At 40.8% G+C, this 12,794-nt stretch overlaps 1 protein-coding gene across 1 annotated transcript; it reads right to left on the bottom strand.

Moving 5' to 3' along the window:
- LOC131858505 (uncharacterized) lies at positions 1–432 on the bottom strand. The gene has a single exon (XM_059211755.1). It carries the CDS (start codon positions 430–432, stop codon positions 1–3), a length of 432 nt encoding a protein of 143 aa, XP_059067738.1.
- Positions 433–12,794: the final 12,362 nt, after the last annotated feature.

Raw genomic sequence — 12,794 nt, forward strand, 5'->3', positions numbered from 1 at the left:
TCACACCCCCCACCAGTAATGCCAACTAAGCATAGAAAAGGGGCATCTGAAGAACAAATGTGATGAGTCTTCCTCCCCATTGCCACACAAAGCACAAATTAAAGGACCTGAGAAACCCCACTTGCGAATATTATCCCAGGTAAGGCATCTATTCCAGGCCAGAGGCCATGCGAAGCAGATGCACTTCGGCCAAGAAGAATTGTTCCAAACCTGTTTCCACCAGTGCACCTCTCTTCCCTCCAATCTTCGGTTCAACAGTTCCCTATAACCACTAGCTACAGTAAAGACTCTCTTAGGATTCGGAGACCAGGCAATTCCATCCCTACCCTTAATGCCACTACAGTGTTTACTCGCCAGAATGCCTTGTAACTCAGCACAGTCCTCCTCCATCACAGCAACCGACCACTCATTAAGATCCTTCCACCGCTCCATCTCCAGCCTCCCACTCCTATAAACAGTCTTGAAGTCACTCACCCTTGACCACCCCGCCTCCAAAAACCTCTGGCTAAGGTTCCCCAGATTAGGAAACTAATCAAGAATGGGGGGTACCCGTCCTAAGAGTCATTCCAGAAAAGAACCACTTCCCCCCTCCTACAGATCCAAAAGAGTCCTTCCTTAATGAGAGAGGCCCCCTTCTTGAGAGTATACCAAATTGTAGAGCCTTTACCCTCTAGCGGATATTTTGGAACCTCTTGAGCTAGTATCCTTTGCATATATTTGAAGGCCAAAATCTTAGCCCAACCATGATCCTGCTCAACACACCACCTCCAGTACAATTTTGCTGCCAGAGCCTCCCCGAATATAATAGCATGCCTTAAACCAAGCCGCCCCCCCCCCCCTCCCCCGATTGCTTCGGGCTACACACCAGGTCCCAATTGACTAGACTCCATTTGGACGAGGATAGATTGCCTGCCCATAAGAATTGCCTTGCCAAAGAATCTAGGTCCTTCAAGAACCACTTGGGAGCCACTTGAAGCATACATCTATAGGTCGAAAGAGCCTGAACCACCGACTGAATCAGTTGAACCCTCCCAGCAAATGACAACCATCTATGAGTCCAATGTTCAACCTTCGAGCAAAATTTATCGAAGATACCCTGCCATGACTCCCAAGGAGGGTTACCAGGAGAGATAGGAATACCCAAATAAGTCAAGGGCAAGGAGCCAACTTGGAATCTCAAGATAAGAGCAATCCTCCTTTGTATAGCTTCAAGGGTGTTGAAGAAAATGATAGAAGATTTATCTTCATTGATCAACTGGCCTGAGGCCGCCAGATAAACATCCAAAACCTTAAGTAGATTCATAGCTTCTCTGATTCGGGAAAGTCTCATCAAGGTCGTGTCATCAACAAATTGCAAATGAGACTACAACTGGAATTCATTACCCCAGTTCCACCCCTAAATACTGCCCTGACCGACATTATGTTTGATCAGCCTCCCTAGGCCCTCAGCTGGGAGAATGAATAAGTAAGGGGAGAGGGGGTCCCCCTGACGAAGGCCCCTAGATGCACCAAACATCTTGGTATGATCCCCATTGATTAGTACTGAGAAAGAAATGGACGTAACTCTACTCATAACCCATTGAATCCATTCCTCAGCAAAACCAAAAGCCCTAAGGATCTTTTGGAGGAAAGACCAATGAACTCTATCATAAGCTTTAGCCATGTCCAACTTGACAAACATAGCTTTTTCCTTGGAGGTAGCCATAAAATGAATGGTCTCTTTAGCAATGACCACACCATCCAAAATTTGACGCCCTTCCACAAACCCTCTCTGTTCCTCAGATATAACACCCCCAAGACACTTCTTCAGCCTCTCTGCAATCAGCTTCGAGATGATCTTATAAATGACATTGCAGAGAGCTATAGGGAGGAACTAGCCTAACCTGTCCACCCCCTCACACTTAGGGATAAGCGCAATGAAGGTCACATTCAGGGCCCTCAACATCTGTTTATTCCTTTGGGATTCTTGGACTACTGCCAGTAAGTCCAAATTGATGATATCCCAGAAATCCTGAAAGAATTCAACCGGGAACCCATCTAGGCCAGGGGCTTTTCCTTTCCTCAATTTAAAAACAATCCTTTCGAGTTCTTCCAGCAAAATAGGGGCCATAAGCTGCTCATTCATCTCCCCGGTAACAAGAGGAGGAATGCAAGCAAGAACCTGGTTCTCCTCCACCACTTCCCCTTGAGACTCCTCATTGAAGAGGGTTCGAAAATACTATAAAGACTCCCTAGATATCTCCTGCAAGGATAATAACACCTCACCTCTATTATTGACCAGAGCAGGAATGGAGTTTCCATGACATCTTGCTTTCACAGAGTTGAAAAAGAAAGTTGTGTTCTTATCACCCGCTTGAAGCCAATCAATACAGGCTCTCTGTTTCCAGTAAATTTCTTCCTTGAGCTCCCATTCCTCTAAGGCCCTGACAACCCTCTCCTCCTCCCTAAGAAAAGCTTCAGACAAACCACACTCTCTGATTTCCCTGGTGATGCCATTTAACTCTGATTGGGTTGCTTTCTTAGCATGAAAAATGTTCCCGAAACCCTGTCGATTCCATTGTTTAAGTTGGAACTTAACAAACTGCAGCTGCTTAGCAAAAGTGTACATAGTTGTACCAAAGGCCGACCTCCCCTTCCTCCATCACTGCTCAATAATAGCAGGCAGAGCAGGATCCCGAAGCCACATAAGTTGGAATTTGAAAGAAGGAGAGCGAGCAACCCGGGTAGAAGAAGAAACCAGCTTGATAGGCCAATGGTCTGACCCTCTCTAGTCAAGAATCTCAAAACTAGTGGACCACCCCCCACCAACCCAAAAACTGGAAACCAGAAATCGGTCCAACCTCTCTGCAATCCAACCCTCCCCCACTCTCCTATTGTTCCAAGTGAACAGGCCATTACCAGGCTTAATGTCCACAAGATGCAATGATGAAATACTATCCCGAAAAAGGAGAGAAGAGGGCTCCAACTGCATGACACCCCCCTTCTTCTCACTCAACTCCAGGATAGCATTGAAATCTCCCGCCATAATCCAAGGATGGAAAGGGACCAACCTTCACATATATGAAATATGAGACCATAAGTTCTGTTTGCCCTGGAAATCGGTGGGAGCATATATATTAGTAAACAAAATAAGATCTCCAGTCTCCAGACTGGAGGCAACCCCGAATAGCGAAGATCTGGAAGCCATCCACCAAACAGGGCGAATCCTTGAAGGGTTCCAAAGACAGGCCACCCCTCCAGAGGAGCCAGCAGCCCCAATACACTGACATTCACCTCACCCCTAGAGCTTTGGCACCAAACCCATCATACTCTCCACCGAGAGTTTAGTTTCTTGCAAGAGCAAGACATCAAGTGAATGATTCCTGATCAAATCCCGAACAACTTTTTGTCTAGGGCCACTATTCAAGCCCCTTACATTCCATGAGAGCACAATAATTTAGGAGGATTGGAAAAGTGAGAATCTAGAGTCTTTACTGACCCTGACTCAATCAATTTTTCTCCCATCAGTTTGATTTTATCCAAATCCTTCTTTTTGCCAACCTTTGAATTCTTCTCCGTAACACTTTTCTTAATATCCTTCTGATGCAGACCCAAGTGAACGGAAGACTTGTTACTTTTAGCCCCAGCCGATTCTAATTTCAGGGCCATCGGAGAGCCCTTCCCCCCCAACCGAATTTACCTTCGAACCCGAAGTGATTCCTAGTTGGACCCCTATTGACTGGTCCATCTCCATTTGCTGGCTTCCAATCACTTGCAGGGCCTGAGTAAAATCCTCAATACCACTTTCCGGACCCCCTCCTGAAGCACCTAGTTCCTAAGGAATTGTGAGATTTTGCCAAGATCAAGAGGCAATGGAAAACACAAATAAGAGAGAACAAAATAGATGATAGAAATAAACTGTATTCTATCAAGATGAAAAATATGATCAACTGGATCATTAAGCATTACATACAATGAATATAAGCCTGCTTATATAGGCAAGGCTATATGGATATGTGAGCACACAAACATGACATGTGGCTCAATAAGAAACATGAGTAGGTAGGAAATAGGTGTGGGTAGGTAGGAGAAATAATATAATAGTCCACATGAGGTGGATCACCCATTGAATGTGGAGTGTAACAACAAGATCACACCATAAAAGGTGGAAATTCTCCTACACACACTATCCCAATGTGGCACAAACACCCAAGTGTCTCATACCCAAACTACTATGAAATGCATGTACCTAAGTAAACTTAAGTAAAGTGTAATAATATCCATGATGAATAATTATTTACACCAACAAGAATTAACCCTGGGTTCACTTCTTGATGGCTAAGGTCATCCAAGGCCTCAAATCTATTAAAGGTATCTTCCTCCTGTCTCTCCTGCAAGGACCTCTTTTATCCTTGATTCTTGTTCCTTGTCTTAACTAAAACAAAACCATCAGCGCCCTCTACCTCAGCCAACATAGAAGCTTTTCCTTTATCAGCCCTATCTTGACTCTGAGCCGGCTGTTGAGGTTGGTGTACCACCGGTTTATATCTAGGGCACTTACCCTGTAAATGACCATACTCATGACACAGATGACAGCGAAAAGGTAAAGTCTCATAATCTAGCTGTTGGACCCATGAATAAGAGTCCGCACTCATATCCATAGCATCTAGCAAGGGTTTACTAAGATCAATTTCAACACATATACAAGAAAAAGTCATTACCTTTCTTCCTAGGGTTTGCATTGAGGATCCCACTGGCTTCCCAAGTAGTGTAGCCAACATTCGTAGCACATCCTCCCGACAACATTCCACAGGAAAACGTGGCAAACGAACCCACACTGGAACCCTGTTTGGGAGCTCCTTTGAAGGGTTAAACCCTGCATGCCAAGGCTTGATGAACAACCCCACCTGATTGTAGAAATACAGACCTCCCTCAAAGACCCTATTGTGATCCTCCATGCATTTGAAGGTAACCATGAAAGAGTTGTTTGCCAGCATCATAATCTCCATTTCCCCTTTCGGAGCCCAAGTCCTCTGCGCCCAGTTATCCATAAACTGCAAAGAAACCCTCATTCCCAATAACTTGCAATAAAGCGAATGATTTGAAAAGTACTCAACGTCTCCGACAATCAATTTAGGAGGAATAACTAGCTTCGGTCTCTCACTGCATCTCTCCAGGCACCCATTAATCTTCATAATGCGAGAACCGCCAACAATCCTCGATCTCGATTCAAATGAGAAGAGGTTATTGTTAATAGTCTTCATGCTCTAGAATGGGGATTTCGAGCCCACCACAATGCGAAAATCCATGACTGGAGGAACTTGCAATTCCTTACCACCAATACTCGTCCTCAAAGCTCCAAAAAAAAATAAACAAGGTTTAGAAAATGACCCCCACCCCGAAGGGCCTCTCAAGAAAGCACCAGACCTGCACCCCCACCCCCTCAAAGCCCACCGAGAGGGAGAGCCTGCCGAAACCCCTAACCCCTAAAACACCCATGACCCACAGCAGCCCCAACCCCCAGTCGCACACACACCGCACTCCACCCGCAGCCCCCCGAAATACCCACCCCTCCCTTCACAGAACCCAACCCTTCCCCGCCTACAACACCACTCCCCCACAACGCCTGCACCTACCTCCCCCCGATGACCCACCTACAGCTCTGCCTGCCTTGAGCTAGGGCATCGAAGCCCTAGCTCGGCCACCTGCAGAAGCTCGCATGCACGCCATCAATTTTCAAGTTATCTTTAAATTAGTACATATAAATTATCATTATTATATTTCTTAAAATAATTATTATATAATTTGTATTGTTTTTGTAATATTAGTATTATAGTATTATTGAGTTTATACTATGATAACTATTTATTACAGTAATTATTATTAAACCAAGGATTGAGAGGTATCCATTCTGCCACAATCACCCAAGACACAACCCCAACCTAATCCCTTATGATGTCTTGCACTCAACAAGACTTGAACATGGTAGTAGATTTTTAAATTTATTGTTGAATTAATGTTAAGGTTTATATTATTGTATGATTAATTTATTATTATATTATTTATAACCATTATTATACTTTTGAAATTTCATGTTGAAGTAGTATTAAGTTTTGTACTACTATGGGATTAAGGTTAAGGTTGATTTTTTCATTGAAGTTTAATGTAGGGTTCAATTTGGTTTAAGGTTAGTATTTATAAAGTAAGGGTTAGTTTGTTTTATTATTTAGTTAGGATTAGGGTTATGAATCAATTCCAGTCAAGGCTAGGGTTGGATTTATTAATTTTATTTAGTCTGTTAAGGTTCAATTTGGTTAAAGGTTTGAATTGAATTTGGTATAGGGTTAGTGTTCAAATCGATGTAGGGTACAATTAGGTTTATACTAAACATTCAATTTGGTTTAGTGTAAGGGTTGAATTTAGTTTAGTGTTAAGATTGAATTCAGTACAATGTTAGGGTTCAATTAGGTTTATAATTAGCATTTAATTTGGTTTACTATCAGGGTTCGATATGGCTCAAGGTTAGTGTAATATTTGATTAGGATGAGGATAAGGTTTCAATTTTATTTATTGTTAAGTTTAGGGTTCAATTTGGTAAGGGGTTAGGTTTCAATTTGGCTTGGGGTTAATGTTAGGGTTGCATTTGATTTAGTGTTAGGGTTAGGGTTCAATTTAGTATAGGGATAAGGTTCAAAATTTATTTTGTGATAGAGTTCAATTTGATTTTATTAGGATTAGGGATCGAGGTAAGGTTCAATTTGATTTATGGTTAGGATTTAATTAGGTTTATTATCAATGTTCAATTTAATCTAGTGTTATGATTCAATATGATTTAATATTATGATATATTTTGATTTATTGTTAGATTTGGAGTTAAGTTTGCATAAATGTTGGCTTTTGGCTAATTTTGCTTGCACATATTATTTCGAGTACTCAAATTTCTCTCATATTTGAAATGGTGAGACATAGTGATACATCCAAATTGATATGAATGCATAAATTGATGCATTTTTGCTTTCATATTTTTTTGGTTTTAAATCGTATTAATTTTTTTTTTAAACTACCACTGGCAAATTGCAACCTTCTCGAATGCATTATATTTTGGCTTTTTGTTTTTCTTGTAATTTATTTTTTTGGGTGACACTTATTAGGCCTCTCGACTAACAATTATCTATTTATAAAATTTAGATGAATTAGAAGAAATATAATTAATTAGATGAATAATAATCAAATAAATAAAAATTACATAATTAAATGAAATTACTTTGAATTTTTTAGTTTTATAGATTTTTTATTTAAAAACAATCACAATTTTATGAAAGGTCTTAGATACATCCAAAGACTTCTAAAATTTTATCATATAAAAACAAATTATTACAAATAAAGAAAAAAAATAGAATTAAAAGAATTTATAAAATAAAATTAAGAAAAATATTTAAATAGATATAATTAAAACTATTTTGTATATATATAAAATAGATGAATTAGAAGAAATATAATTAATTGAATGAAAATAATCAAATAATTAAAAAAATACATAATTAAATAATATTATATTAATTTTTTAGTTTTATAGATTTTTTATTAAAAACAATTATAATTTTAGTGGATTTATTTTATATTCTATCTTTATAACTAGTTAAATAAATTTTATTTTATTTTATTTTGACAAAATCTTTAAATTTTTATATAAATCTAAATTTAGAGATAGAAATAAATATTTTTTAATTTTTTCAAATATTTTAAAAAATGATCATAAATATTTTTAAATGCGAATTTAGAAAATTACTGTAATAATGAGAGACAACTACATGGTAAGACAAAGTGGATGTACATAAAATCTATTTTTGGAAAGGATATCAACATGGATTGTGAAAATTTGATGAATAAGAAGAAATATAATTTAAAAAAAAAATTATCTTATCTTTTATAATTAGTAAATAATTTTTATTTTATTTTAATTAATTTGAACAATCTTTAAAAGCTTTAATAAATATGAATTTAGAAAGTTAACAACACAAAGTGGATGTACATAAAATCTATTTTTATTTTTTGAAAAGATATGTTAGACAATTTATTATTTAATATTTTAAAGAAGATTCTATTTTTTTGGAAGGATATCTTTATCTATATCATTCTTGTGCTTTTTTAATATAACATAGTTTCTTTTTGTTTGTTTTTTTGAATAAAAGGGGTAAATTTTTTATTGAAAATCATACACAAAAATTACAAGGAGGACCAGAGCCCCAAAGCCCCAAAAAAGAGCCACAAGCCCAGTCCAAGATCAGCCAACATCATAATTATCCATGTCCTCAGCAAACATCTTCTGCAAGACCTAACAGTAATCCGAGGAGAGATGCTCCCAACCTTCAATTTTCCAATCACTGTTATGTTCCGAGGCCCACTTAGCCAAACAATCAGCTGCTCTATTCCATTCACAAGGAATGTGGATGAAAGACACTTGCTCCATTAAAGAACTAATTTGAAGGATCTGATGAACAATCCCTACCAGCTGCCAATGAATCCCACTCACCTTCTGCTCTATCAACAAATTAACAAAAAATTGTGAATCTGATTCACAGATAACCTTCCTTCGACCCAACTCCCAAGCCCACTCCAGGGCATAGAGGATAGCAAGTCCCTCCCTAAAATTATTAGATTGCCTCCCTTTATGCACCGAAAAGAAGAAAACCACCTCCCCCATACAATTCCTACCAACACCACCAACCCTTGCAGGGCCTGGGTTGTCCTTGAAGGAGCCATCAGTGTTAATCTTGAAAAACTCATCCTGAGGGGGTCTCCACTTTCCCACCCTTTAGACCTTCTTCATAGCCCATCTACCTCTCCTGACACAAGTAGAAGCAAGAGACAACTCTTGCCAGCCAAACCTACTCACAATATCTGCCTCATCTCTATCCAAGGGAAAATTCACCTCACATTTAGCTTCCACCATCTCCTGAATCATAACCATGATTCTATTCCACATTTGTTGCACTAACAGTCTGGCCTCACGAAAGATCCTCCTATTCCTCTCAAGCCAGATTTGCCAGAGTATGAAAATGGGCCCAATATACCAAACAGTCTGAAGGAAGGAGGACAAGATAGGAGGTCTACCCAAACTACTCCAAAACTCAACCAGAGAATCTGTGTGGACATAAGGACGCTTCCACACCCCCCACTAGTAATGTCAAATAAGCATAGAGAAGGGGCATCTGAAGAACATATGTGAGGAATCTTCCTCCCCATAACCATACAAAACACAGATAGAAGGCCCCAAGAATCCCTGCTTGCAAATATTGTCCCAAGTTAGGCATCTATTCAAGGCTAGGGTCCAAGCGAAGCAATTGCACTTCGCCCAAGAAAGATTATTCCAAACCCGTTTCCACTAGTGGACCTCTCTTCCCTCCAATCTTCGGTTCAATAGTTCCCAATATCCACTAGCTACAGTAAAGACGCCCTTAGGATTCGGAGACTAGGTAAGTCCATCCCTACCCTCGAGGGCACTACAGTGTCTACTCGCCAGAATGCCATGCAACTCAACACACTCTTCCTCCATCCCAACAACCGGCCACTCATTAGGAGCCTTTCATCACTCCAACTCCAACCGCCCACACCTATAAGAAACCTTGAAGTCACTCACCCTTGACCATCCTGCCTCCAAAGGCCTCTGGCTAAGGTTCCCAAGATTAGGAAATTGATCAAGGATGGGGGGGGTAACCATCCCAAGAGTCGTTCCAGAAAAGGACCTCTTCCCCCCTCCTACAGATCCAAAAGAGTCCTTCCTTAATGAGAGAAGCCCCCTTCTTGAGAGTATACCAAATCATTGAGCCTTTTCCCTCAAGCGGATATCTTGGAACCTCCTGCACCAGGATCCTCTGCATATATTTGTAGGCCAAAATCTTAGCCTAGCCTCAATCCTGCTTGACACACCACCTCTAGTACAATTTAGCCGCCAAAGCCTTCCGAATAAAATAGCCAGCCTTAAACCAACCCCCCCATCTGCTTCGGGCTACACACAAAGTCCCAATTGACAAGACTCCATTTGGAAGAGGATAGATTGCCTGCCCATAAGAATTGCCTTGCCAAAGAGTCCAAACCCCTCAAGAACCACTTAGGAGCCACTTGAAGCATACATCGATAAATCGGAAGAGCCTGAACCACCAACTGAATCAGTTGAACCCTCCCAACAAATGATAACCATCTGTGAGTCTAGTGTTCAACCTTCGAGTGAATTTTATCCAAGATACCTTGCCATGAATCCCAAGGAGGGTTACCATGAGAAAAAGGAAATCTCAAATAAGTCAAGGGCCAAGAGCCAACTTGAAATCTCAAGATAAGGGCAATCCTCCTTTGAATAGATCCAAGAGTGTTGAAGAAAAGGATAGAAGATTTATCCTCATTGATCAACTGGCCTGATGCTGCTAGATAAACATCCAAAACCTTACACAGATTAGTAGCTTCTCTGATCCAAGCAAGTTCCATCAAGGTCGTGTCATCAACAAACTGCAAATGAGACTGCGGCTGCAAGTCATTACCCCAACTCCAACCCTGAATAGTACCCAGACCCACATTATGCTTGATCAACCTCCCCAGTCCCTCAACCAGGAGAATGAATAAGTAAGGAGAGAGGGAATCCCCCTAGCGAAGACCCTTAGATGCACCAAACAGCTCAGTATGATCACCATTGATTAGCACTGAGAAAGAGGTGGACGTAACACAACTCATAAGTTCATAACCCATTGGATCCATTCCTCAGCAAAGCCAAAAGCCCTGAGGATCTTCTAGAAGAAGGACCAACGAACTCTATCGTAAGCCTTAGCCATGTCCAACTTGATAAACATAGATTTTTCCTTGGAGGTTGCCATAGAATGAATGGTCTCCGTAGAAATGACCACACCATCCAAAATTTGGCGCCCTTCTACAAACCCACTCTGCTCCTCCGAGATAACATCCCCCATACACTTCTTCAACCTATCCGCTATCAACTTAGAGATGATCTTATAAATCACATTGTAGAGAGAGCTAGGGCGGAACTGGCCCAACCTGTCAACCGCATCACACTTGGGGATTAGCGCAATGAAAGTCACATTCAAAGCTCGAAGCATCTGTTTATTCCTCTGGGACTCCTGGACTACTTCCAGTAAGTCCAGTTTGATGATATCCCAGAACTCTTGAAAGAATTCAACTGGGAACCCATCTGGTCCAGGAGCTTTTCCTTTCCTCATGTGAAAAACAATCCTCTCAAGTTCTTCCAGCAAAATAGGACCCATAAGCTTCTCATTCATCTCTCCAGTAACAAGAGGAGGAATTCAAGCGAGAACCTGATTCTCCTCCACCACTTCCCCCTGAGAAACCTCATTGAAGAGGGATCAAAAATACTGTAAAGCCTCCCTAGAGATCTCCTGTAAGGATAATAACACCTCACCTCTATCATTGACTAGAGCAGGAATGGAATTTCCATGCCTTCTTGCTTTCATAGAGTTGAAAAAGAAAGCAGTGTTCTTATCGCCCGCTTGAAGCCAATCAATACGGGTTCTCTGTTTCCAGTATATTTCTTCCCTAATATCCCATTCCTCTAAAGCCTTGACAACCTTGTCCTCCTCCTTAAGCAAGGCTTCAAACAAACCATGCTCTTTGATTTCACTAGTGATGCCATTCAACATTGTTTGGGTTACTTTCTTAGCGTGAAAAATATTCCCAAAACCCTGTCGGTTCCATTGTTTAAGATGAAACTTAACAAACTACAGCTGCTTGGCAAAAGTGTACATAGTTGTGCCAAAGGCCAACATCCCATTCCTCCACCACTGCTCAACAAGAGTCTGCAAAGCAAGATCCCAAAGCCACATAAGTTGGAATTTGAAGGAAGGAGAGGGAGCCACCTGGGAAGAAGAAGAAACCAACTTGATAGGCTAGTGATCTGACCCTCTCCAGTCAAGAATCTCAGAACTTGTGGACCATCCCCCACCAACCCAAAAAATGGAAACCAAAATCCAGCCTCTCTGCAATCCAATACTCCCCCACTCTCCTATTGTTTCAAGTGAATAAACCATTATCAGGCTTAATGTCAAAAAGATGCAACGAATATATACTATCCCAAAAAAGGAAAGAAGAAGGTTCCAACTGCATGACACCCCCCTTCTTTTCACTCAACTCGAGGATGGAATTGAAATCTCCCACCATAATCCAAGGATGAAAAGGGACCAGCCTTCGCATACAAGAAATATGAGACCATAAGTTCTACTTGCCCTGAAAATCGGTGGGGGCATAGATATTAGTAAACAAGATAAGCTCTCCGGTGTCAAGACTAGAGGCAACCCCAGATAATGAGGATCTGGAAGCCACCCACCAAACAGGGCGAATCCTTACAGGGTTCCAAAGACAGGCCACCCCTCTAGAGGAACCAGTTGCCCCAATACACTGACACTTGCCTCACCCCCAGAGTTTCGGCACCAGACCCATCATACTCTCCACCGAAAGTTTAGTTTCTTGTAAGAATAGGACATCAGGTGAATGATTCCTAATCAAAACCCAAACAAATTTTTGTCTAGGGCCGCTATTCAAGCCCCTCACATTCCATGAAAGCACAATCATTTTGGAGGATTGGAAAAGTGAGAATCCAAAGTCTTTACTAACCTTGACTCAACCAAATTTTCTCTCATCAATTTGATTTTATCCAAATCCTTCTTTCTGCCAACCTTTGAGTTCTTCTCCGTAGCACTTTTCTTAATATCATTATGATGCAGCCCCAGGTGAGTGGAGGACTTATTACTTTTAGCCCCAGCCAGTTCTAATTTCAGAGCTATCAGAGAACCCTC

Source organism: Cryptomeria japonica, chromosome 9 (assembly GCF_030272615.1).
Source record: "Cryptomeria japonica chromosome 9, Sugi_1.0, whole genome shotgun sequence".
Taxonomy (NCBI): Eukaryota; Viridiplantae; Streptophyta; class Pinopsida; order Cupressales; family Cupressaceae; genus Cryptomeria; species Cryptomeria japonica.